Below are 27511 nucleotides of genomic sequence, written 5' to 3'. Positions count from 1 at the left end.
CTATCAGCAAAAATACTGCTTAAGAAACAGGGCCCTGCTCACGTGAAATATCAGTTAATAAATTTTGCGCTGCCACAAGCTGTCGTGAGACCGTTTTGTAGCAAGCAAAGCCCTAGATGCCAACTAACTTATTATAACCAACTATAATTCACAAATAAAACCAGTGCAAGCATTATGACTGTCAACCTCTAGCCTAATTCTTTCGGCAATCTGAACATATTATTGACTGATAAACTATTTATTGTCTTAATCATCATTGTGTTAAAGGCAGTGGGCACTATTGGTAATTGTTAAAGACTAGTCTTCTCACTTGGTGTATCTCAACATATGCATAAAATAACAAATCTGTAAAAATTTGGGCTCAATTGGTCGTCAAAGTTCCAAGGTAATAATGAAAGAAAAAACACCTTTGTCACACGAAGTTGTGTGCGTTTAGATGGTTGATTTCGAGACCTCAAGTTCTAAACTTGAGGTCTCGAAATCAAATTCATGGAAAATCACTTCTTTCTCGGAAACTATGGTACTTCAGAAGGAGCCGTTTCTCACGATGTTTTATGCCATCAATCTCTCCCCATTACTTGTCACCAAGTAAGGTTATATGCCGATAATTATTTTGAGTAATTACTAATAGTGTCCACTGCCTTTAATGAAAAACGACTGATAGCGCTGGTCTTTCTTTATATCGAATGGAAGTCAAATATTTGTTTAATTAATGGTCTGAACATCAGCATCAGCTCACATTTGATTTTGCCTCCCTGTGTCGGACTAAGAGGCGGTTCCGGCGTCGCAGCGAACCCCGTCCACTTGCCCGCCGTGGTATCGGCAAAGGTGACCGTCTTGGGTTGGGTCACCATGTTACCGTCCGAGTCAATCTCAATGGACTCGGCATCCGAGTCACTGTCTCGTGCCACGGTGCCGTCTTTCTTAAGTCGTATCTTCTTCTTCATATTCCACACGTCGAAGAGACTGGTCTTCGGGACTCGTATCTTGCGGCCATCTGGGGCAGTCAGCTCAATGAAATCACCTGTTTTGGTGGAATTACAAAAGATGCAGGTGTTCAGCATTGTTTTTCTGTAGTTTTCCACTTGAATATCAATGATTCCACAGTGAGTGATGATTTTAAGGCCCTTTTCGAAACGACGGCTTCGGCTTTGGATTCGGCTCAGGCTAGCTTGGCCCCGCCGGTTGTTTTGACAATTGCACGTGCTTTGCGTATACGCGCCCAGGGTTCCAGCAAGAGAACGGAGCCTCAAGCCGAATCCAAAGCCGTGGTTTCGAAAAGGGTCTAAATCTTACATTAAGGGTCTAAATCTTACATAAAACACACATGGTCATTCCTTTTATCGAGCAGGGTGCATGGAGGAGGCAGCACTGCCGTCTGGAGCGTCTCGAGGCCCCACTGGCATGCTCATAATATAAAGCCAGCTGGGCTCAATGTCACAAAGAGCTTAAGGTTGATCTTAACTGTGTATCAACTTCTTATTTGCTAAGCAAAATGTGCCGATACAAATCACTATGGCAACATCTTCAGATAAATCTTTCTGAAATTGAGCCCATCACAAAGCAACTTTTAAGATGAGTTTTCAGTATTACCAGAGTGATTTGTACATGTAATGTGGAATCACACTTTGTTTAGCAATATCGTACTTTGCTTATTAACATTTAGGTTATAATTAAGATCAATCTCAAATGCTAAGAAAAGTGTGATGTCAAAATAAAAATCAGTTTGGTTATACAGACAACTCATCTAAAGATGAATCTTAGTGCTAAGTGAATTTGTATAATGAGTCTTAAAGGCAGTGGACACTATTGGTAATTACTCAAAATAATGATTAGCATAAAACCTTACTTGGTAACAAGTGATGGGGAGAGGTTGATAGCATCAAACATTGTGAGAAACGGCTCCCTTTGAGGTAATGTAGTTTTCGAGAAACAAGTAATTTTCCACGAATTTGATTTTGAGAACTTTGATTTAGAATTTGAGGTCTCGAAATGAAGCATCTGAAAGCACACAACTTTGTGTGTCAAGGGTGTTTTTTCTTCCATTATTATCTCGCAACTTCGACGACCAATTGAGGTCAAATTTTCACAGGTTTGTTATTTTATGCATAAATTGAGATACACCAAGTGGGAAGACTGGTCTTTGACAATTACCAATAGTGTCCAGTGTCTTTAAGCTAAAGGGGGTTTCAATGGCGAAATGAGTATGCACCAATGGTAAGGTGAACATGGGTCTAAGGGTCTATACATGGGTCTATAGACGATGTGACCCATGTTTACATTCAAACCGCCCTCTGTTGACAAAACACTATATACGTCATGTTTCGCCGGGCACTGAGTTGCGTAGTCATTGTAAGATTGCGTACACTTTCTAGCTGGCTGCCAAAACACAAAGGTTTTGCCCGGCGGTATGCGCGCGAATCATGTTATGGTTTTCGTGTGACGTCAGAGGTCACATCGTCTATAGGAAGAAAACAAGTATTCAATTTAATTAAACGACCATGCCCTGTCAAAAATGGCTAGTGAAAATTACAATGTGACCATCATGTAAACAATTTCTGCAAATAGTTTGGTACAATGCTTACCATCTTCTTGACCTGCTTTTCCTTTCTTCCCTTTCTTCTTTTTCCCGTCTTTGGTCTTCTGATTTTTCCAGTCACTGACAGATGCAAAAAACAATATAATAATAATAATAACCAATTCTCATATTGACCCCTTGCATGCTATCACATGCCATGATGGTGGGCAGTTAGGTTTACGTGTATTAACGCCGCGTCACCTAAAATGCACACTTTACTGCATAACGCGCAGTATAGAGTTATGTATAACAACGCACAGTGAAATTGCCCACCAGTATGGCGCATTCAAGATTTTTCTGATGATGACGTCAGGTGAAATGGGTCAATAGCGCATTTCACAATACCCCTCTCAATGCCCTTTACGTAAGTGCCTTAGGGCCAATAACATCCCTTTAATGTTTCTCAGCTCCCTTGGGAGTATACAACCTGGACAACCGTTTATATCGCTCCAAAGGCTTTTTCATTCACAATATCAACCTCTACCCTCGCAGGTACCCATTTATACCCCTTGGTGAAGAGAAGCAATTAGTAAAGTATCTTACTCAAGGACACAAGTGTCACGACCGGGATTCGAACCCACACTCCGGTGACTTAGCACCAGAACTTGAATTCGATGCTCTTAACCACTCGGCCATGACACTCTAATGCTTACATATAGTTTGCGAACTGTAAATGTTCTTACATGCGAATTTCAATTTGATGCAACTAATCAAAAACGAAACCAGTGTTAAAATTGTAAATATTTTTATTTTATAAATTTATATAAATGTTGTTTTTTACCCATATACGGATATAAATTTAATGTTAGGAACAAGAAATTATTGCAACCTATAACTCATGTACATGTATATAACTTATTTTGAAGATAAAGTAAATGATTGGTGAAGTTATGAAATAACAATGTTTAGTTTCACCCTGAGAGCTCCGTGAGTATAAAGTTGACACCATTGTTAATCCTACAGAGATTAGTCTGCAATATTGTCTCAAAAGTCTAAAAATTTTCGGGACCTTAACCCCTTAACAGGTATTATCAGGCCTCAATGCCCAGCTTACACGCATGACTGCATAGCAGCCTTTGTTTGCCCACAGCTGTACCGGCCACAAACTGCATTCCACAGCTTACCAAGTACTCAAGTCCACAGAATTCCGGAATAATTAGCGGCTATAGCCACCTTCCGCCTTCAAGGGGTTAAGCGGACCGTAAAGCTCGGTTCATACTTCCTGCGAATGCGAATGCGATACCAATGTTGTAGTCACAAGTTCGCTACGAAAAATACGCAGCAGTTCAACTCTGTTTAACTCACTTGTGAATATCGCTGCAAAAGGTGAGTTGTGACGTCAAATTCGCTTCGCATTCGCAGGAAGTATGAACCGGGCTTAAGGCGTTTGTGCTTTGCGTTCACATTAACTCCTGAATGATATCTGCTTCTCAGCTCAGACGAGTCTGGCCAATGTTCCGGAGCTTCTTATAAAGGTCTAATAAATATGCAAAGGGACATTGGACGCCAGGTGTACCCCCCCTCCCCCCTCCCCTCAATACAAATTTAAAGGAGCAACTCACATTATGTATACACTTCTTACTACGCCATGATATAGCATATCGATTTACACGTCAAAAACGATTATCATAATACAAGCATGCAACTGCCCGTTGAAAAAAAAAAAAAAAAAAGGGAAAATCTTCAAAGGCACAACGCAAGTGCGGAGCGAGGCAGCCGAAACACCACGAGACATGAGACCCACAATGGTACCCTAGAAAATGTTTAGGTTTATTATGCTCTGAGGTGCATTGTTAGCATGTACTAGGCTTATTTTACATTATTGTAGTTGTCATTGTTGTAACAAGACATATATAAGGCGATTTATTTTTTAGTTTTTTAGCACTTTTCGCATTTTGTTTAAGAAGAGTTGCATGCCTGATAATAGTGGAATTATGTAAACTTACTCCAACCATTCGGATCCTTCTTCGTCGACCAGGCCGCGTTTACCACCCTTGGAGTACTTCACCATTGACTTGACTACTTGCGAAGTAAGGTCGTAGAAATCCTGCTTCCCTCTGGCATAAGAATCATCGGAAGACCCGGAATGACCTCTGCCTTTCTTCTTTCTGTGAGATGCAATGATGTAGATTTTTTTTTTTATAATAAGAGGGGAAGTTTTTGAGGTAACCAAACTTTCTAATCTGAAAATCTTCGTCTTTAAAGGCAGTGGACACTATTGGTAATTGTCAAAGACTAGCCTTCACAGTTGGTGTATCTCAACATATATATGCATAAAATAACAAACCTGTGAAAATTTGAGCTCAATCGGTCATGGAACTTGCGAGATAATAATGAAAGAAAAAACACCCTTATCACACAAAATTGTGTGCATTTAGATGGTTGATTTTGAACCTCAAGTTTAAACCTGAGGTTTCCAAATCAAATTTGTGGAAAATTACTTCTTTCTTGAAAACTATGGCACTTCAGAGGGAGCCGTTTCTCACAATGTTTTTTTATACCATCAACCTCTTCCCATTACTCGTCACCAAGAAAGGTTTTATACTAATAACTGGACATGTTTGGTGATGGTACGTTGTTTTTGTAAAATACCAGTATTCTCACTTGGTCTTTCCAAAAAAATGCATAAACCTATGAAAATGTATGCTCAATGGGTCATGGGAGTTTTGTCCTTTAAGATGCATAATAAAAAGCTTCAGCTGAAGCCTTGTTATTTGAGTGAGAAATTACCTCTTTCTCAAAAACTATGATGATACTTCAGAGGTAGCCATTTCTCACACTGTGTTATACTATCAACATTGCTCATTACCTTTTTTCCATGACCTTATTGACAGCTTTCATCAACTTCTTCTCCTTCATCTTCTCTTCCTTCTTCTTTTTCTTCCTCTCTTCCTTCCTGGCTTGTTTCTCCTCCACTGTCAACCCTTCTTCGTCACTCACGCTTGACAGGTCACTGCTGTGTACACTGCTGACGTCACTGGGTGTGCTCATGCGGTCCATTTCCCGCTCTATTTCACGTTTGATTCTAGGGGAAAGGGTTTTAAATAAAATAATTTTAGCGGATTTTATTTTCAGACATAATTTGTGTCGTCTGCAAAAAAAAATCATGTTAAGATAACGAAGAGTAAAATTTTATTTTATTGAAACTGGTTCAATAACATTAAATTCAAGGTTTATTTCTGTATGGTGAAAATTACAGTAACTATTTACTGTTACACAGATACGCAGGAAACTTTAGAAGTCAGAAAATAGCTGGAATTGAAATGCCCACGGAAACAATTTTACAGCACAAACAAAAGCAACAAACAAACATTTATGGATTGACTTTAAAAAGGAAGAAAATAGGAACAAAAATATTTCTTGATTTTAACAAAAGTAATATCAACAATAAGGTAATATTAAATTAAAATATAATGACAAGACTGAGTTTGAATTCAGACATAATTATGTTTTAATTAAGTCATTTTTAAAACACCGATGATTTACGACTTAATTAAAGCCGCAAAAACACAGAGTTCTTGGCGTTTCTGGATGAAGAAATAATTACAATTTGTATAAACATAATTGACTTTAAGGGCAGTGGACACTATTGGTAATTACTCAAAATAATTATCAGCCTAAAACCTCACTTGGTAACGAATAATGGGGAGAGATATTGACAGTATCAAACATTGTGAGAAACGGCTCCCATTGAAGTGACGTAGTTTTCGAGAAAGAAGTAATTTTGCACAAGTTTAATTTCGAGACCTCAAGTTTAGAATTTGTGGTCTCAAAATCAAGCATCTAAAAGCACACAACTTCGTGTGACAAGGGTGTTTTTTCTTTCATAGTTATCTCGCAACTCAAACAACCAACCAAGCTCAAATTTTCACAGGTTTGCTATTTTATGCATATGTTGATACACATCAAGTGAGAAGACTGGTCTTTGACAATTACCAATAGTGCCCACTGTCTTTAAATAACAAAACCGGTTTATTATACCTTTGACGTTCTTTCTCCTTTCGTTTCTCTCTGTGCTGCTCTTGTACATTCTTCACTTTCTCCTTCTGCTTCATTTCCTTCTTCTGTGCTTTTTTCTTGGCCTTTTTAGCTTCCTTGGCAAGTCGTCTTTCTTCGCCGACGAGGGCGCTATCCACATCAGAGATGTCGTCGCTGTTGACACTGGAGACGCTGCTGCAAGCGCTGATGTCACGACTGGTTGGTGTGCGTTGTCGCCTACCAAGGAAAAAAAAAAAACATTTCTTATTAGTAAGCTGACATAACTCAATAACTGGGGCCAATTTCATAGAGCTGCTTAAGCAAAAAATTTGCTTAAGCATGAAAATAGCTTGCTTATTTTAAACATGTGACTGGCCAAAATTTCATGCCATATACATTGCTTGTGACTGGTATTTAGCTGTTGTTTACTTAGCATAACAATTGAGTGGAGTCTTGGTCGGTAATCTGATTTTACTAAGCAATGAATTTTTTGCTTAAGCAAAATGTTGTGCTTAAGCAGCTCTATGAAATTGGTCCCAGATCATCAAACTCTTGAAGTTGTATTTGACCATTTTCATCATTGACCAAATACGGTGAGAGGTTAGCTAACTGGATGAGTTGTATGAGGTAATTGGAGTCTCCATTAATTAAAGGGATCGGGTATTTTTTGTATGACACAAAATTCAATGAATGTCCACAGATTTACATTAAACTTAAACGGTTTGGCAGCATAAAGCTTCCTTTAAAATGTTACTTGCTGAGGTGCTGTAGTTTTTGAGAAATAAATAAAACAAGGTCACATCAGATGAAAGTTATTTTACCATGTACAAGGTATTTTTGTGACATTGTTTTACTAATTTCTCAACAACTACAGCACTTCAGCAAGTAATATTTTAAGGGAAGCTTTCTACTATCATTATCATCAAACTGTGTTCAAAGTTTAATGTTTATTTGTGTTACAGAAAAAATACTTTAAGACAAGGTGTAAAAAGTTCAAGGGTGAAAATTATTGCCGACATAAGTTTGAAATCTACATTTTAGGAGGTATGTTGAAATAATGGCATTGGTCACCCCTAGAGTTATAGATTTCAATCAGCATATGTCAACAGTTGACCAGGCACTTAAAGACAGTGGACACTATTGGTAATTACTCAAAATATTTGTTAGCATAAAAACTTACTTGGTAACGAATAATTGAGAGCTGTTGATAGTATAAAACATTGTTTTGGGAGAAATGGCTCCCTATGAAGTAGCGTAGTTTTCGAGCACGAATTTGATTTTGAAACCTATAAGGCCCACATTAAATAAAAAAATTGTTTGTCCTTTTTTTTTGCAGATGGGGGGAGGGAGGTTTTGTTGACATGCCAAATATGAAATCAAGAATAGAGAAAGCATCACAATCACTATAAAACAAATTTAACTCCTAGATGACATTTTCTGTAAACTTTTTGAAACAACTAAGCACAGTGTAGCCCAAGTAAATATTTGAAGAATTGTTCTTGCTTTGCCAACATGAATAAAAACCGTCTTTAAACATCTTTTCAAACCTGTACATTTTGAAAAAAATATCAGCTGAAAAATCTGGGCAGTAAAAGTATAAAGAGATATCAAGACATGGGAAGGAAAGGAGAAAAAAAGAAAAGGAAAAAAAAGGGGTCGGGGGGGGGGGGGGGGGGGGTTTGACCGGTCGGGCGGGGACGATCAACTATTTTTTTGTATGTGGCCTAAAGAATTCGATTTTGAAGTCCCGAAATCAATCATCTGAAAGCACACAACTTCGTGTGACAAGGGTGTTTTTCTTTCATTATTATCTCGCAACTTTGACGACCAATTGAGTTCAAATTTTCACAGATTTTTTATTTTAGGCATATGTTGAGATGAGAAGACTGGTCTTTGACAATTACCAAAAATGTCCAGTGTCTTCAAGAGAAGGTGCAAAGTTCAAGGGTGAAAGTTATTGCTGACGAAAGTTTGAAATCTACGTTTTCGAAGGTATGTTGAAATGATGGCATTTCCACATGGAGTTATAGATTTCAATGAGCTTATGTGAACAGTTAATCGGCACTTATAACAGAGACCCCAAAAAATGATTAATAATAACTAAGAAAATAACACCAAAGTGTTTACATTCTAGACATATGTACATAAACATGAAGTATCTCAACCCTGAAAGTTCCACAGAGTCGATCCCAGCTTTTTATTTAAAATGTAAAACAAATTAAATTACCCCCTAAAAACATCCTTGAGCTGAGCCTCTGTATCGCTAAGATAAAACTGGATACGTTTTTTTTAACTATTATTTAAAATAAAAAAATAGTTAATGGCCTGACGTTTTCGACCCTCGAAGGCTAAACAACACAACAAACATGAACAGGGGTTTCACAAAGAGTTAGGACTAGTCTTATCTCGAGTTAGGACCAGTTACTCGTCCTAACTTAGGACTATTCAAGCAATTTGTATATCTCCTAGGACTAGTCCTAACTCTTTGTGAAATCGACCCCAGGTAACTACGTGAAACATAAGCAGTGAAGTGGAAATACATGAATGGGGTTAGAAAGCATATAGAAAAAGCAAGGGGTAAGCAATGAATATTGGGACAAAAGGGGGGGGGGTAAACAATCACCTCCTCTTCTCTTTTCTTCGCCGTTCTCTTCTTTCTTCCCGTCTTTGTTCCTTCACCTCTGCCCTGATCTTATCCCTCTTAACCTCCCTCGCCTCTTTCCTCGTCTCCTCCTTCAGTTGCTGTTTAGCTGCCCTCTTCTCAAGCATCTTCTTCGCCTTCTTCTCGGCTTTGATGCGGATTCTCTCATCCTCGTCTAAGTTGCTGTCAATGTCGGAGATGTCGCTGGAGTTGACACTGCTTGGGGTGCTGGCGTCACTCACTACAGAGCTGTCACTTAAGGACACCGACGAATCGTCATAACTGAAAAAGAAACATTTAGACTGTTAAAAAAAAACCACTCAATTGTTGTAGCCACTGTTTGAAGCATTCTTTATTATCGGTAATGTAATAATATGTTCATTTAGTTGATAGTTAAGCATCATTGTTGTTTGCAAGTGAGGAGTTGTTTTGTTGCTATTTGTAAGTCCTCCGTTTGTCTCCAAAAAAATTTGTCTCTGTCTGTCCACAGTCTGATTACCACGCCTGGACTTATCAAAACGGCCTTCATCGGCTGTTCATTTCCTTTGACCGTTTAATCTTTATATTACATTGTACATAATGCATTCAAATGGTGCTGTGTTCATGACAGTATGAAAATAAATCAGAAAAGATGATGAAATAATACCGCATATAGAACATCGTCATTTGATTGGTGTAACTTGGGTCAAATGTCATACTTTATTTTGCCATGTATAGGGATCAAGTTGAATATCATTTTTGAGTATTAAACAAATATTTTCTGTTATTACTAACCTGTCGTAAGAACTTCCGTCTGAGTAGGAACCTGAAAATAGAATATTAAGGGTGTAAGTTGTGCAACTGAATTTCAGCAGTTGGAGTGAAATTATAACTGTAAGAAAAATATAAGTAGTTTCTTTATATCGCGACATTATCAATTCAAAGTGCACTTGCTGGATGTTTTAAGTTAGATGTTAGTTGAAGTCTCATCACTTTTATTGGTGCAAGATGATGATTGCATATTGGGTGAGTGTTTGTGTGTTAAAGTGTTTGTGCAAATTATCACGTTCGTGTGGTGGTAGGCCTAGGTCTGATATGTGACTTTTTTGCAAGAACAGCTGAACGTGCATAACGGGTGGACTGAATGCGCGGTACGAGCATCCCGGAACGAACAAACGGACAGACAATAATTTAAAGGAATCATTGGACTCGTGTTGTGAAAAGGTGAGAATGGTTGAATCATTCTTTTCAATGTGATAGTGTCGCCATCACGATGGGCAGGCGAGGCAAAACACACGGTGCAGCATGCCAGTGCGACATTGCCTACCACTGCGACCCGTATTGCCAATGAACTGGCTTCTGGATTGCCGGTTAAGCCACGAGGAGTTGGTACCGACCGAAGAGACAGACCGCCGGGAATCACGCCGTGCACCCCGTCTACGTCCGCCGCGTTCCCGGTCCCTGTCTCCACGCTGTTGTTTCCCGCGAATGCGACGTCGCCGATGCCGGGCGTAGGAATCTGAATCACTGTCGTAGAAGGTACCTTCACTGCCGGAACCACCCTGCGAGTGACGGCGCCCTTTACGTCCATGCCTCCCTCCTCCTCCTCCTCCATGGCGTTTCCTTCCACCCTTCCTCCTCCTGCCACCTCTCCGGTCATCGTCGCTGTCATAACTCATGTCGTCGTCACTGTAGTCATCATCGGATGAATGGCGTCGTCGATGTCGCCTTCGCCTACGTCCTTTCCCATGACCCGCTGAGCCACCATCCCCCTGGGCGGATATAACAAGAAGTGCAGTTAAGAAGTAGTAGGTTTGCTGAAAGGGGTTGACGGTGTGGCAGGAGATTCTGTCTCCCCGGATATTCTGTCCCCCTATAATGGCAAACTGGGTACAAACTTCTTCTGAAAGCGCCCTCTTTTGAATTCTCCTCCTTCAGCCGGGTTAATTTCCCAAGGAAGACAGAATCTCCAATGGACAGACTTCCCTGGAACACCAGCAAATTGGTAATATTGAGCACAGCTGTTATGAGTGTAAACACATGAAGCAATAGTCCATGAAACTAAAATCTACTGAATGAATAGTCGTCTGAGTTCCTGTTGGATTCCAGCAAGTCTACAGCCTACTGGCTCTCTGGCAGACTATTAAGCTTCAAGTGACAACTTGATTTTCATAAGGCAAAGGTTTGATCTCATGAGGCAAAGGTAAAAACTTACATCCGAATATGAATAACTGTCTGAATAACTGCCCGATCTTCTTCGCCTCCTCCTCCTCCTCCTCCGACCACCTTTACCGTCATCTTCACTCTCATAATCATCACTCCTTGACCCGTCACTATCACCACTATGGCGTCTTCGGTGACGACGCCGTCGACGGTGACCGTCACCGCTCCTCCCCGACCCGCTTCCACTCTCGTCACTGTAGCGTCTGCGATGCCTACGACCTCTTCGGTGACCGTCTTCATCCGACCCACTGTAGTCGTCACCACTGTGACGTCGACGGTGACGGCGCCCTCTGCGGTGGTGCCTCCTATCGCCGTCTTCACCAGAGTAGGACAGACTGCCGTCCGTATAACTACCGCCGCCGCTCCCGTCACGATGATGACGTCGGTGGCGCCTGCGTCTTCCTCCCCCTTTGAAAGATTTCAAATTGGTGGGAAAAATCACGTAGTTCCCCGAGCTACTTTACCTTTCACTATTTTTTGATAATTTTCGACTTCAACCGATTATTGGATCGCATCTCGGACAATGGTATTTTTTGTGTATGGCAGGTAAAAGGGTATTGTGGACCGTCTTTTGTGTTCTTAGTACAACAAATTTTGGGGAGAGGTGGTGTACTACAACAAAAATCAACCAAACCTCCAACTGTTGTATATAATTACAGACAACTTAGAGCAAGTTCGATCAGGGTACAATTGTCGACTAGTGGTTAGTCCATGACGTACCAAGCGCATGCGCGCTGAAATAAAAGTGTGAACAACTCTAGTCGTTTACTAGCGACCGTATGTGAAAAAGATGACCGTGAACCATAGCTCAATGTCGTGAACACATAAAAAGTCCATACTCACTTCTTTTCAGCTATTTTACGAATAACTGGTCCTCTCTGCCTGCAGCACACTGTGATATGACAAATTGCTATTGGTAACCAACGATGCGACCAGCCTCGAGTGGATGGTCGCGGATAGTCAACTAGACTGGTCCAACCGTCGTTGACTAGCGCGGGTTCGATCAGAGTTAGTCGAACTATGGTTAACTATGGTCGCTGATCGAACTTGCTCTTAGCGAACGTCAGCATTATTTGAATCAATACGTTGATTTAAAATCAAGCCGTTGTCATCAGTAATGATGATTGACATAACTGCTTCTACAACGCTTACGATGATGTTAATGTATTAAGCCTGTTTCATACTCCCTGCGAACTTTGACGTCACAACCCTGTTTTCACAACCCTGTTATCGCAGAGAATGTTTGACAGGAGTTGTGCACAGTTCAACTGTTGCGAACTTGTATGAACCGGGCTTAACGATGGTGATGGCAATGTTATTCTGAATTAATTTTTTAATATGAGTATGGTGAGATGAATGGAATAATGTGTTATGTTAATGGAATGATGTTCTGATGTGTTAACTAATGGATGTCATCTGAAGGATCAGTTTGGTTTTAAAGACAGTGGATCACTGTTGGTAATCACTCAAAATTTTTAGCATTAAAACTTACTTGTTAACGAGCAATGGAGAGCTGTTGATAGTATAAAACATTGTGAGAAACGGCTCCCTCTGAAGTAACGTAGTTTTGGAGTGAGATGTTATTTCTCTCTCAAATATTTTAATTCAGTTTCGAGACCTCAGAATTTGATTTTGAGGTCTTGAATTCAAGCATCTGAAAGCACACAACTTCGTGTGACAAGGTTTTTTTTTGCTTCCAGTATTATCTCGCAACTTCGACGACCAATTGAGTTCAAATTTTCACAGGCTTGTTGTTTTTTGCATATGTTGGGATACACCAGGTGAGAAGACTGGTCTTTTACAATTACCCTCGGTGTCCAGTGTCTTTAAAGAAATGATGTTCTGATGTGGTATGGATGTTATCTAAAGGATCAGCTCGGTTTTAAACGATTCACACAGGACACAGCAATCCACATTTGTGGCAGCTTTTTGCAGAAATCCCGTTTTTGCTATTTTTGAATGCCAATTTTTTTTTTTTTAACTCTTGAAGGGTTTTTACACCTTTTGATTTTGGGAATACTTTTTCATAGAACTTATCACAAGTCAACGGAGTGACTGTTTGACGCTTGGTTTTTGATCAAAATTTGTTAAAACTTGTCAAGATTTAGAACTGCAATATGGTATCTATTTTGTTCTGTTTTGTCTTTCATCGGTGCTAACTGTAAACCTACAATGTTTGCATAGACGAATAACTCATTAGGTAGAAGAATACCCTACGCTTGAGTTTGGATTTGTAAAAAATAAATATGTTTATTAATTTTGCATATGAATATATATCAACTTGTTTTACTTTTTTTGTTTTGTTAAAACAAAACTATAAGTGTGTCCGAACTGCTCCTTCAAGTTTCATGAAATGATGAGATTTATTGAAATGATGAGATACTATTGTATTATCTTATAACTAACAAATTCATCTAACATGTTAGTACAGGGGTGGATTTCGCACAGAGTTAAGACCAGTCTTATCTCAAGTTAGGATGGGTTACTCATCCTAACTTAGGACTAGTCCTAACTCTTTGTGAAATCGACCCCAGGGTTGCGATTTGGTAAAATTAATACTGTACCTTTCAAGACACTGGACACTATTGGTAATTGTCAAAGACTAGTCTTCTCACTTGGTGTATTTCAACATGCATAAAATAACAAACCTGTAAAATTTGAGCTTGATTGGTCGTCGGACCTGCGAGATAACTATGAAAGAAAAATACACCCTTGTCACACGAAGTTGTGTGCTTTTAGATGCTCGACTTCGAGACCTCAAATTCTAAACTTGAGGTCTTGAAATCGAATTCGTGGAAAATTACTGCTTTCTCGAAAACTACGTCACTTCAGAGGGAGCTGTTTCTCACAATGTTTTATACTACCAACCTCTCCCCATTACTCGTTACCAAGTGAGGTTTTATGCTAATAATTATTTTGAGTAATTACCAATAGTGTCCACTGCCTTTAAACAAGCTTCCTATTTCAATAAATATTTTTTAATGGGGTTGGGGGAGGGAACAGCGTAAACAAAATTGTCTTACTTGAATCCTCACTGTCCGAATAGTCAGATGAGCCAGAGGAATGTCCACGGCGATGTCGGTGGTGGCGCCCTCCTTTCCTCCGACGTCCTTTCCCCCCTTCTGCACCACTTTCGTCAGAGTAGGATGAGCTGTTGAGAGGAAAGATTGATGAAGATAGTGTTTAATAGACGTTAAATTTGCATCGGGGATAAAGAATATCAATTTTGGTTTTACCCATACACCTATGTGTGTTAGCACTGCAGTACTTTCCCCCGAGTCCTGTGAAAAAATATCACAGGCATGTTACTCGGGTGGGATTCGAACCCACGACCCTTGCAATTCTAGAGCAGTGTCTTACCAACTAGACTACCGAGGTTGCCTGGTAGCTAGAGGCAGCTAGAGAAGATAGTGTTGATATTTAACATAAACCTTTCGCCAAACGAGCTTGATTTAAAGGAACACGTTGCCTTGGATCGGACGAGTTGGTCAAAACAAAAGCGTTTGTAACCGTTTTTTATAAAATGCATATGGTTGGAAAGATGTTTTAAAAGTAGAATACAATGATCCACACAAGTTTGTCTCGAAATTGCATGGTTTTCCTTCTACTGTGCGAACTAACATGGTCGGCCATTTATGGGAGTCAAAATTTTGACCCCCATAAATGGCCGACGTGTTAGTCGACGAGGTAAAAGGAAAACCACGCAATTTCGAGGCATGTTTGTGTGGATCATTGTATTCTACTTTTACAACATCTTTCTACCCATATGCATTTTATAAAAAACGGTTACAAACGCTTTTCAAAGACCAACTCGACCGATCCAAGGCAACGTGTTCCTTTAAGGAGACTCCCACCACTTAAATCAATGGATACTATTGGTAATTGCTCAAAATAATTGTGAGCATAAAAACTCACTTGGAAACCAGCAATGGAGAGCTTTTGATGGTATAATACGTTACCATCTGCCCATGTAGTTTCCGAGAAATAAGTAATTTTCCACTAAAATATTTGAATTTAATTTCGAGACTTCGGAATTTGATTTTGAGGTCTCGAAATCAAGCGTCTTAAAGCACACAACTTCGTGTGACAAAGGTGTTTTTCCTCCATTATTTTAGCAATTTCAGCAATTGTTTGAATTTTTTTTTTGAAAATACAGGTAGAGTGAATACAGAACCATCAAAATTATTCCAGTATGTAACACCACGCTGAACGTGGCTGTTTTTGGGGGTTCAGTTGCGAGAAATTAGGCCCTGAACTGGACTCAATTCCATAGAGCTGCTAAGCAAAACAATTTGCTTAGCATGAAGTTTTTGCCTTGATAACCAAGCAAACAGCTGAACACCAGTAACAAGCAATATGCAACAAATGGAAGTTTGGTTGGCAACCCTATTTTGATCAAGTAAGAAATCTCATGTTAAGCAAATTTTCATACTTAGCAGCTCTATGAAATTGGGCACTGAACTGAAACTTCAAATACCTGTATCGTCTACGATGTCTTCTTCCTTTTCTTCTAGACCTCGAGTCATCACTTCCAGACGAGTCGCTTCCCCTCTTGCCACCCCTCCTTCTCCTCCTACGACCCCCACCATCCCTGCTATCGTAACTATCATAACTGCCGTCGCTGTCGCCATCACGGTGTCGTCCCCGGTGACGTCCCTTACGATGTCTATGGCGTCGTGACCGGCTGTCATTGCTGTCCAACTCGGTACCAGAGTCACTGCCACTGCCACGGCGACGACGACGTCTGTGTCGCCTACGCCGGTTCCCGTTCTCGTCTTTAGTACAAAGAAACAGAATACTCTATTGTGAAACTAAGCAATTTGTGAATTTGATTTCAAAATAAATTGTGATTGTGATTGTAATTATGACTGTTTTGGGTATGGGCACTTGTTATTTGAAAAGTGTTTTGTGATACTACAATTACAAATATGGTAAACGGGCTGGACTTTTTCCGCTTTTGTTATTTCAACATGGGAAAAGTTCAACCAAAATAATGTGTAATTTGTTTACCTGGATCGGGATAAATAATCCAACGCTCTAATTGGAGCCAAACGAGTAGAGAAGAAGATGATGAAAAACTTCACTTTATTCAATTATTCCAGGGAAAACCCGTGCAGTCAAGAAGGGACTGAAAACCCAATCCACATAGTGCCCCCAGTGGGATTCGAACCGGGGTCTTTAAGGTGGAAGGCGAGGCAAGTCTAACCACTACACCAACCTGACCATGTTGTTCAGGCTTTGTTTTGTTTTTGTCGAGATAAAGGATTCAATTCAATTAAATTCAAGAATACGACAGTTACATGTATTACTGAGTAAAGCAAAACATATCATTAAGTAACAGTCAACATAAATAAATAAAGATAGTACGGACCGTTTTGGTAAGTATGAGCTTGTAAAAAACAGACAAGAAAACAAGACAAACAGAGAGACAGACAGATAAAAGGACAGATGAACATAATACATGACACAACGAGTTCGTAATAAATGCGACAAGATGGCAGAACTTAGTTTAAACTGAAAATGAATAAGAATAAATTACTGAAGAGGTAGATGTGGTATATTGACCTTCATATGAGCTTCCTGAGGAGTCCCTTCGTCTTCGCCGTCTGCGCACTGTACGCTCTCGTCTGGTTCCGCCCTCGCTGACGTAAGACTCTATGGACTCCACTGAGGAATAGCGGCGGCGACCATGCCTCCTTCTGCGCCTGCGATCTGCCTCGTCCCCTTCAAGGATGCTATGCCCCATGCCACTCTCAAAGCTATCACTGTCACTATAGGCACCATGGTGGCGCCCTTTGTTCCTATACAGGGGATGGAGGATATTACCACTTGATTATTTTATTCCATCCATCGGTATTGGCTTGTTTACATTACTTTTGTGGCCACTAGCAACACAAACTCTCTGGAACAATCTCCCCGTCCACATCCGTGCCTCCACAACACACTGGACTCGGTTAAAACCGCTCTCAAAACACAGGGTCTATGTACTTTTTGTAGGACAAAAAACACAATGTCCACAGATTTACACTAAACTTACACAGTCTGAAGATAATGATAGTAGAAAGCTTCCCTGGAAATATTACTTGCTGAGGTGCTGTAGTTTTTGACAAATGAGTAAAACAATGTCATGAAAATAATTTTTGTCTCACTGATCATGACTCCGAGACGGAAATTATTTTAGCATGTACAAATTTTCATGACATTTTTCTACTCATTTCTCAAAAAATACAGCACCTCAGCATCTAATATTTTAAGCTACGCTTTCTACCATCATTGACATTATCTTCAAACAGTGTGTTAGTTTAATGTAAATTTGTGGACATTGTGTTTTGTATTACAAAAAGTACCCAAATTCTTTCTAAGCTGTTCAGTTTCTGCTATTTCATCCCTCCTTAAATTGTAACCGTTTTTTTGTGTGTTACCGTTATTGTACACTTCTTGTTTCAGCGTATAGAAACCTGGTATTTTAATTTAACTATTTACTTAATTGCTATATATTTATTAGGCCAAACAAAATAAATGTTGTGTTTACGGTAACGGCCCTAAAAAATTCCAGGTAGGTAGGTAGGAAAATAATTTTATTTTGTAATTTTATTTTTATTTTTAGTTCTTGAATTTTGAGTTATTTGTTAATATTTTAAACCCGTTACCATGAATTATACTAACCTTGTTCGACTCATCAAGTTATAAACCCTCATGTTGGAAAGTGGTAAAATATAAAAGTTTATAAGTTGTTTTAGAAAAAACATAACATAGGTCAAGTTGCAAGCGCTTTAGAAGTTACAAGGAAACTTTTTATCTTACCATTAAATCAGGGCCATGTTTTAAATGCTGACATCAGTTTTACCAACTTTCAATTTGAGGTGTGGTTATTTTGTTCACATTTTTCATTCCATTGTTGTACACTTACTTGCACTTTACCCAGACTGACGAACCTCCGGGTTGCTGGGTGAAAATGATGTCACTCAGTAGGCTCAGTGGTGCAAGGTGTACCATAACATTAACAACAGAGCCGAAACTCACAACTCACATTTTCCCCAAAATAATATAGCAAAATGAATAAACACTTTTGAGGGTCAAACTTATTATTTTGAATGTCAGCCTGATCTGATCTGAATGTGTGTTGTGAGCACAAACGTGATAAAAGTTTGGCCCATGGTGATCTTCGAAAATATTGAGAATGTCTTGCTGACATCGATGTTTACTAGCTTCAACTTGGCTGGCTGATGGAGGCACTTTTCTGTTTTCAAGCTAAACAATTTGTTCATGTTACTGCACGAAGAACTGCCTGACGTCGACGCCATGTTTTGATGCAGTTTTCATTCGCAGTCTGTCCGTAGTGTAAAACGTGTTGCAAACGTACGCGGACGGTCACCCACGTGCTGTACACCACTGACAGCTACACCATGTTTTGTTGTGGTGTCCAATATGCGGCCGGCTGCCAGGGGCCCAATTTCGTTTCGTGCTGTACCACTGACAGCTAGCTGTACTGTACTGTTGTACCGTGTTTTGTTGTGGTGTCCAATATGCGGCCGGCTGCCAGGGGCCCAATTTCGTTTCGTGCTGTACCACTGACAGCTAGCTGTACTGTACTGTTGTACCGTGTTTGTTGTGGTGTCCAATATGCGGCCGGCTGCCAGGGGCCCAATTTCGTTTCGTGTGACATTGGATCGCCCCGAAGTACGCTGTGAACACAGCGGGTGCGTCGGGGCCGGGCATCGGGTGGCGCGTGCACCTTTCACAGAAAAAATTGTGGCAGTACAGTAAGCTAGGCTAGGCGTGGGCCGGGTGCACAAGTTTTGATATCGCCATGATTTTTGCAAAAATGCATTATTACACTGGTAAGTCATAATAAACAGTTTTAAAGTGAGGCAACATGTTAAAATTCTCATTTTAAATTTTACCAACTCACAAAATATTTAGAAAAATGTTTTTGAGGTCGGCAATTCGGCCGCAAAAAATTCAGGTCGGTCGGGTTACCGTAAACACAACATTTATTTTGTTTGGCCTTATAAATGTAGAGACACGGTTATATGGTAAGGGAGAGTTGGTCCTCTAATTAATAAAGGACGAGCATTCGCCAAAATACAATCAATGATAATAAATGCCAATCAATGACAGCTAAAATATATCAAGTAAACTTTAAAGGCAGTGGACACTATTGGGAATTGTCAAAGACTAGTCTTCACAGTTGGTGTATCTCAACATATGCATAAATAACAAACCTGTGAAAATTTGAGCTCAATCGGTCATCGAAGTTGCGAAATAATAATGAAAACAAAAAACACCCTTGTCACAAAGTTGTGTGCGTTTAGATGGTTGATTTTGAGACCTCAAGTTCTAAATCTGAGTCTCGAAATCAATTCGTGGAAAATACTTCTTTCTCGAAAACTATGGCACTTCAGAGGGAGCCGTTTCTCACAATGTTTTATACCATCAACCTCTCCCCATTACTTGTCACCAAGGAAGGTTTTATGCTGATTATTATTTTTAGTAATTACCAATAGTGTCCACTGCCTTTAAATAACGCCCTTTCAAATCATTTTTAGTTTTACAGTCATTTCCGGTTTGAAAAGGTCAAAAGGTCAATCAACGACTGCTAAAATATATCAAATAAACTTCTCCTGTTTAGGTTTAATAGTAACCCAAAGCAAGCATACAAAAAGTTACAACATTACACAGTGCACAGTAAAGTTCACAAAAAGGTCAAACATGTTGCTTCCATGCTACACACACGGACGCACTGCACACGATAAATAATCCTTTCAATTTCAAAGTAGAATTTTACAACCCAAAAAATCACAGTAATTCAGGTATAAATAAGAGTCAAAACACAAAATAATACTCACAGTTAGCTCAATAAACTTAGCTCTCCCAGATAAATGGGTTTTGGAGCATGGCCAGAGCAATGCTCACAATGAAAATAGAGAGAATTACGGACCCAAAACAGTATGTGCTCTTTCAAGACGGAGCTATGTAATGTACACACATGTTAAAAAGAAAACATGATTGTCACGTGACAATCCTAAAAGTAAACTTTAAACAAGTCCAACACTGAGGGCGCACTTGGTGTGCAACAAAGGAACCCGATGTACTTGCAAAATATTTTCCGAATTCAAACCAATTACTAAACAGAGAAAAATAAAAAGATTGTGTTCCAGCCACAACAGATCACCACAGAAATAAGGGACCGGGGGCCAGAATGACATCAAGAAGTTGTATACAAAATATATTGTGTTTTAAAGGGTCTATGTATACTTTGTAGGACAAAAACACAATGTCCACAGATTTACACTTAACTTACAGTTTGAAACTAGATAATGATAATAGAAAGCTTCCCTGAAAATATTACGTGCTGAGGTGCTTTAGTTTTGGGGAAATGAGTATAACAATGTCATGAAAATATTTTTCGTCTCATGAGACGAAAATTATTTTAATCATTTACAAACGTATTTTCATGACATTGTTTTACTCATTTTTCAAAAACTACAGCACCTCAGGTAGTAATATTTGAAGGGAAGCTTTCCACTATCATTATCTTCAAACCCTGTAAGTTTAATGTAAATCTGTGGACATTTTGAAAAAGTACCCGAATCCTAAAACATTGGTCAAATAATGATGTTTTTCAAATCACTGGTTTATCATTACGAAGGTTGGATCATGAAATATATAGTTGCAATGTGAACTGAAAAAAAAAAAAAACACCTGGGTCGCTTTCACAAAGAGTGAACTATTCCTAACATAGGACTAGTCCTTTGGATATACTTAAGTCGAATGGCTGGTCCTAAACTAAGTTAGTAACTCGCCCTAGCTCGAGATAAGACTTCTCTTAACTCTTTATGAAATCCACCCTGTAGGCCTACTCCTTCTAAATACTTTGCAATCTCATTTTCATCACCCCAGCAAACTTCGTGACAGTAGCTGTAACCGTAGCTGTTAGAACTTTATCACGCAGTCACCATCTTGGTCATGTTCTTTGTTTCCAATACCAGACTATTATTTCGTCCAGCCTCAGTTTGGTACAAAACAACATGGAGGTAGAAATAGACAATGAGTTGGATCTTGACATACTTATGGTTGACTTACCTTCTTGATCGGCCTCCTACGCCACTCTCCATGCTCTCCTCATAAGCACTGTCGCCATATTTCTTCTTTGATACTGGGGGAATATTGGAACACAAAAACCAAATCCAAGTATTCAATCAGGATGTATATTGTTTTGCCAAGCTGTTCATTGAAACCATGGCTATCCTCAATGCACTTGGTTGGGAAACAACTTTTATTCAGAATACGACGAGCTCGGTCGTGTAGGTAAGACTTGAAGCTTTCCATGATAAAGCAGAAGACATTTACACGTTAACGATGACTCCTCCAATGTCCTCACGTGTTTAGAGTCTTGTACTAGACTTGTGGACAAGTCGTTAAATGTCTGTCGCGGTGATAGCGTTCCGATGTTCCGATATTCGCGGTACTCTCGCGAGACTACTGGCCCCACCAGACTACTGCTATCACGACTACGGTCCCATGAGGAAGTCGGCAACCAGCAGTACGCGAAAGCAATGATCTCGCGAGAGCAACGCCACAACTCGACTATCTCACCGCGGCAGACCATTAACGACTTGTCCACAAGTCTAGTCTTGTACAAGACAGCAAATAGCGATCATGGTATTAAGTCGAATCACTGGGATCCTTTTGGAAATGTAATCGGTTTCAATTCAATGGGAAGGCATACCCTCACAGTACATTGACAAATGATTACATAATATACAAGAACATAGGATGCTTAGCATATAAGCGATATATTAACGATAACGTTGAAGTAAATGAAGGGGCTTGACGCCCAGCAACAATTTGTGCGCCCTGTAATGGGGCATGCTTTACCCTCATTGTTTCTGCATTGTGTGCTTCAGGAATCTCAGGAATCCTTTACAGGATTGTTGTGGGGGGGGGGGGGTGGGGGAGAGGGCGGACCTCAAGAAGGAGATAAGAGTGTATTTTATTCATTGAGGGGAACACTTGGGGGGGGGGGCTCTGCCCCAAATCGGGCATTTATAGCAACCTACTTATAGAAGACCACACTATACATCTGGGCCCAATTTCGTAAAGCATGTATTAAAGTACAAAAGCTTGCTAAGCAGCGAGTTTTTATTTTATTTTATAGAATAGACAGGTAAACAGCCAACTTTACATTGTTGCGACCGGTGACCGGTCCCACTTATGTTTTTGCTAGGCAAATAAATTATCTATAAGCAGTACTTTCTACTTAACAGATTTATGGAATAAAGACCTGTACTCCATCCAGAATACGTGCAATATTTATTTATTTATTTATATATTTATATATTTCGGAACACAGCAGAGAAGATGGAGTGATGTAAACAATGACTACATCTGCTTTAGCAGAGAGCACTTTCCTGCTCCGGACCGCAAGCCTTTATGAGGTATGGCGGAGGTAATAGGAGTGTACTGTTTGGTCTGGGTATTATACAGACAAGTTTACCCAAACCTTGTGTTGTGCCAATGTGTTCCCCCATATCTCAAAAAGGCTTATGGAACACTCCTCAAAATCACATCAAGAATGCTCAGACTATTCTTATTTTCAAGAAACTTCTCATCAAATTAAACCTTTTTCAACAAGTGTTTCGTAATTCATTTCATGCAACTGTCTTGAGCGCATTTGAACAATATTTGTTGATTTAATCGCTATACACAAATGTCTTCTGATTGATTGATTGATTGATTGATTGATTGATTGATTGATTGATTGATTGATTGATTGATTGATTGATTGATTGATTGATTGATTGATTGATTGATTGATTGATTGATTGATTGATTGTTTGATTGATTGATTGATTGATTGATTGATTGATTGATTGATTGATTGATTGATTGATTGATTGATTGATTGATTGATTGATTGATTGATTGATTGATTGATTGATTGATTGATTGATTGAGGGGGGGGGGAGCACTTAATAAAGAAACCATCTCTTCCAGTAGACATACCTTTAACTAGTTGTCCATTCTCATCCATGACATACTTCTGTTTGGAGCTGACCCAATCATCCAGCTCTTCATCGTCAGCTAGACCTAGAATCTTCTTTGCAAGTTTGCTGTCTTTCTTCATTTCTTCATATTCGTCTTCGGTCACGAAGAGGTACCTACTCACTATCTTCCCATCGGCGCCTTTCACGTACATCTTTATTTTCCGCCTTGTTTGAGCTAAATTGTGTTGCAATGGTAGATAGTTCCAATTATTATTTAGAAAACCAAATGCCACGTCAACAATTAATATTAATTCCAATGGGGAATAAGGGATTGAGCTTCATTGTTTCTCCGGAGTTGAAAAAAAGATACAACCAAACAAACCAAACAAACGAGCACATACAATATTCTATGGTCTGATACAAGAGAGTGCTAATTATATCAAAAACATGGCAAGCACATCTAAACAACGTTCTGCTTGAATATAATATCTATACTTAGATAACTGAGCATAATACTAAAACCACATCATCGTCAGGGAATAAGTATTGATGACAGTGGGAATATTTTGTTTTGTCAGTAAGATTTAAGCAGTAAATAATAAATAAAATTAGGGCCTAAATAAAAAAGAATCAGCCATCTTTGCTTGAATAATGTTGCATAACTATAGGATAAAAAAATTGTATTGATGGAAGTTGGCACATATCTTGTTGTTGTTAATTATTGTCAGTCGATAGTAAGAAATCAATAATAAATAGTTTTAAAGAATAGAAGTGCCCTGGCATCTTTGTTTTAAAGCCATTGGACACTTTCTGAACAGAACAAAAATTAAAAGTTCACAGATTTACAAATACAGGGTTTTACAAAAACAATTATCAATTCTCGATATCGAGAATAAAGGCTTTATTTCAAACACATGTCATGACACGGCGCAACGTGCAGAAACAAGGGTGGGTTTACCCGTTGTTTTCTCCGGACTCCGATGACCGATTGAGCCTAAATTTTCACAGGTTTGTTCTTTTAAATATAAGTTGTGATACACGAAGTGTGGGCCTTTGGACAATACTGTTTACCAATGTTGTGCGATTGCTTTAATTTAACAATTAACAGTAAAAGCAAATTGTGGTAAATAAAAATAGTACTGATGAAAGTTGGCACACTTTGGTTGTGTTTTTAAAAGATATTTGTTAAATTCTGTTTTGTACCTTTTGCTTTCATAGCCAACTGTTCTTCTTCGTATCTCTTTCTCACCTCCTCAGCAACCTTACGATGTTCCTGGAAGTTACAATCAAATAAAAACAGGAAATGAGAGAACGAAAAAAGAGGGAACAAATCTCTTTCATCATAGTTGTGAGAAGCTAGCAAAACTGCTTCCCTTCCTTAACTTTACACCCTATGAACAACACTCTCGGGTCAGAAGAACTCCAGGTCCCGCGGGTGCCTGGCCCATTTCTGGTTCATTGTGACTTTGAGTCGAGTCAAGATGACTCAGAAATTGGTCAAACTAACGCAGCATCAGAATGAAATTCCCATTAATTAACCAGTATCTGGGTCAGGCTGACCAGAAAATGGTCAGGTGCCTGCATGGAACTCCGGGTCAATACAAAATGTGTGTCTATTAAGACTTGTTTGAACACATTACAGATGAACTTCAAACACTGATGTTTTCTGTGATTTGGTTCACGAGTTGAATTTAACAACACCTTATTTAACCCGGCAAAATGAAGATATACAAATAAAGCCGTCCCTGTTTTTTAATCAACAAACAGATAAATTCTCCCCTTATTCTTGTCAAACTGTCGTTGAGAGCTTACCGCTTCCATAATGTCCAGCGTCTGCTTGATGTACGAGTAGCTGTGCCTAAAACCACCTCCAACGCGAAGATACTTGTGCTAAAATAACATAAAAACAATAAATATAAATGTAACTCAACATGAACTTATTCCAAAGATATATGTTTCCCTTTTGTCACTGTTATAACGCGAAGATACTTGTGCTAAAATAATATAAAAGCAACAAATATTAACGTAACGAGCAACATGAAGTATTCCAAAGATATATGTTTCCCTTTTTGTCACCGTTATAACGCGAAGATACTTGTGCTAAAATAACATAAAAACAATAAATATAAACGTAACGAGCAACATGAAGTATTCCAAAGATACATGTTTCCCTTTTGTCACCGTTATAACGCGAAGATACTTGTGCTAAAATAACATAAAAACAATAAATATAAACGTAACGAGCAACATGAAGTATTCCAAAGATATATGTTTCCCTTTTTGTCACCGTTATAACGCGAAGATACTTGTGCTAAAATAACATAAAAACAACAAATATAAACGTAACTCAACATGAAGTATTCCAAAGATACATGTTTCCCTTTTTGTCAGTGTTATTATTTATTACGACAATATATGAATAATATTCAACTTTTAAAAACGCAACACGTCAGTCAGAAATACGAGCAACTTCAATCAAACGTAATAAATACAAACGACAAGATATGAATAATATTCAACTTTTAAAAATGCAACCGTAATTATATAACGGTAAAGCTGTCAGGAATTAGCCCTTTGAAAGCGCCCCCAAGACAGTCAAAATACGACCAATTTCAATCAAACGTAATAAATACAAACGACAAGATATGAATAATATGCAAGTTTATAAAAACGCAGCCGAACGCCACAAGTATAGGTTTATTACGTGTTCCCGAAACCCAATTCACAAGACAAGGTCATTTATGAACGGCTAGCAGACTATTAACACCACTTTGCTACGGGCCTTCAGTCTAGATAAGTCGTTGTTCTTTTATTTATTATTCAAATGAAATAAAGTCGATAAATCGGCACTGATGCGTGAACACATTAAAAGCCCCAAAGTGCCGAGTCCATAATCTAATCCGGTTACGACGTAACTGGACGGCGATCTCATACAAATTTACTTGGTAACTACCAAATGAAAGCTGTTGATATTATAAAGCAGTATGAGAAACGGCTCCCTCTGAAGCTACGTAATTTCTGAGAAAAAAATAATCTTGAGACATACTCTAATCCTGAGATCCATCTAAAAGCACACGAATTTGAGCACACGAATAATTTTGCAACTTCGATGACCAATTTAGTCTGTTTCAAAGATTTGTTATTTCATGCACATGTTGGGAATAATGAAAAAAAACTTGATGCCGACTTCGTGTGTTTTTAGGAGCATAATATAACACTTCCACTAAAGTCTTTTGTTATTTGAGTGAGAAACTACCTCTTTCACAAAAAACGGAGAAAACTATGTCTTTCGCAGAGAAAGCCGTTTCTCACAATGTTTTATACCATCAACAATTATCCATTGCTCGTTACCAACTAAGTTTCTATGATAACAATTACGTTGAGTAATATCAATAGTGTCCAGTGCCTTTAAAGGAACACGTTGCCTTGGATCGGTCGAGTTGGTCTATAAAAAGCGTCAGTAACCGTTTGTAATAAAATACATATGGGTAGAAAGATGTTGTAAAAGTAAAGTACAATGATCTACACAAACATGCCTCGAAACTGCATGGTTTTACTTTTACCTCGTCGACTCCCATAAATGGCTGACCGTGTTAATTAGTTCGCACAGTAAAAGGGAAACCACGAAATTTCGAAGCAAACTTGTGTGGATCATTGTATTCTACTTTTACAACATCTTTCCAACCTTATGCATTTTATAACAAATAATTTCAAACGCCTTTTTAGACCAATTCGACCGATCCAAGGCAACGTGTTCCTTTAAGCCAAGTGCATTATCCATTCTTGTGCCCCATTGGTATTGAATTGGTTCTTTTTTAACACCTTTCAGTTAACTGAATAATAAATTGGCATTGCGTAGGGTGAATCTGATGATTACGTTTACGATGTTTGATTCGATTATCGGTTGTCGTATTGTACAAAGTAATGGGATCATTTTGAGAATACCAAGGACAATCAACAAAGGGAAAACGAAGAGTCTCCGCTTGAAATTTCTAAAGACCGGATTGCCCTACAAGTAAACGTGTGTGTAAAGTCTACGGGGAAACATGCTGGACAAAGTTGAGAACAAAATACTGGTGTATGGGGATGCATTTTTTCGAGGGTGTGAGCATTTTGCATAAC

General features: G+C 39.0%; 1 protein-coding gene across 2 annotated transcripts in view; it reads right to left on the bottom strand.

The window, feature by feature from the left end:
- The window catches only part of LOC139954484 (uncharacterized), a 46732-nt gene that overhangs the window by 10783 nt on the left and 8438 nt on the right, over positions 1–27511 (bottom strand). Inside the window, exons 5-20 of one of the 2 annotated variants that reach the window (XM_071954299.1) lie at positions 25202–25279; positions 24593–24662; positions 23409–23624; positions 21486–21558; positions 16965–17200; positions 15877–16174; positions 14423–14550; positions 11392–11807; positions 10720–10948; positions 9972–10002; positions 9180–9479; positions 6560–6793; positions 5388–5603; positions 4525–4686; positions 2586–2659; positions 740–1024 (exon numbers count right to left, since the gene is read on the bottom strand). In XM_071954299.1, the coding sequence (XP_071810400.1) occupies positions 740–1024; positions 2586–2659; positions 4525–4686; positions 5388–5603; positions 6560–6793; positions 9180–9479; positions 9972–10002; positions 10720–10948; positions 11392–11807; positions 14423–14550; positions 15877–16174; positions 16965–17200; positions 21486–21558; positions 23409–23624; positions 24593–24662; positions 25202–25279 (3046 nt within the window). The remainder of the gene's footprint in view (positions 1–739; positions 1025–2585; positions 2660–4524; positions 4687–5387; positions 5604–6559; positions 6794–9179; positions 9480–9971; positions 10003–10719; positions 10949–11391; positions 11808–14422; positions 14551–15876; positions 16175–16964; positions 17201–21485; positions 21559–23408; positions 23625–24592; positions 24663–25201; positions 25280–27511) is intronic. The other variant, XM_071954300.1, reaches the window with a different exon arrangement.

Source organism: Asterias amurensis, chromosome 2, assembly GCF_032118995.1.
Source record: "Asterias amurensis chromosome 2, ASM3211899v1".
NCBI lineage: Eukaryota > Metazoa > Echinodermata > Asteroidea > Forcipulatida > Asteriidae > Asterias > Asterias amurensis.
Note: the sequence above shows the minus strand (reverse complement) of the source record. Positions and strands in the feature narration are given on the sequence as shown.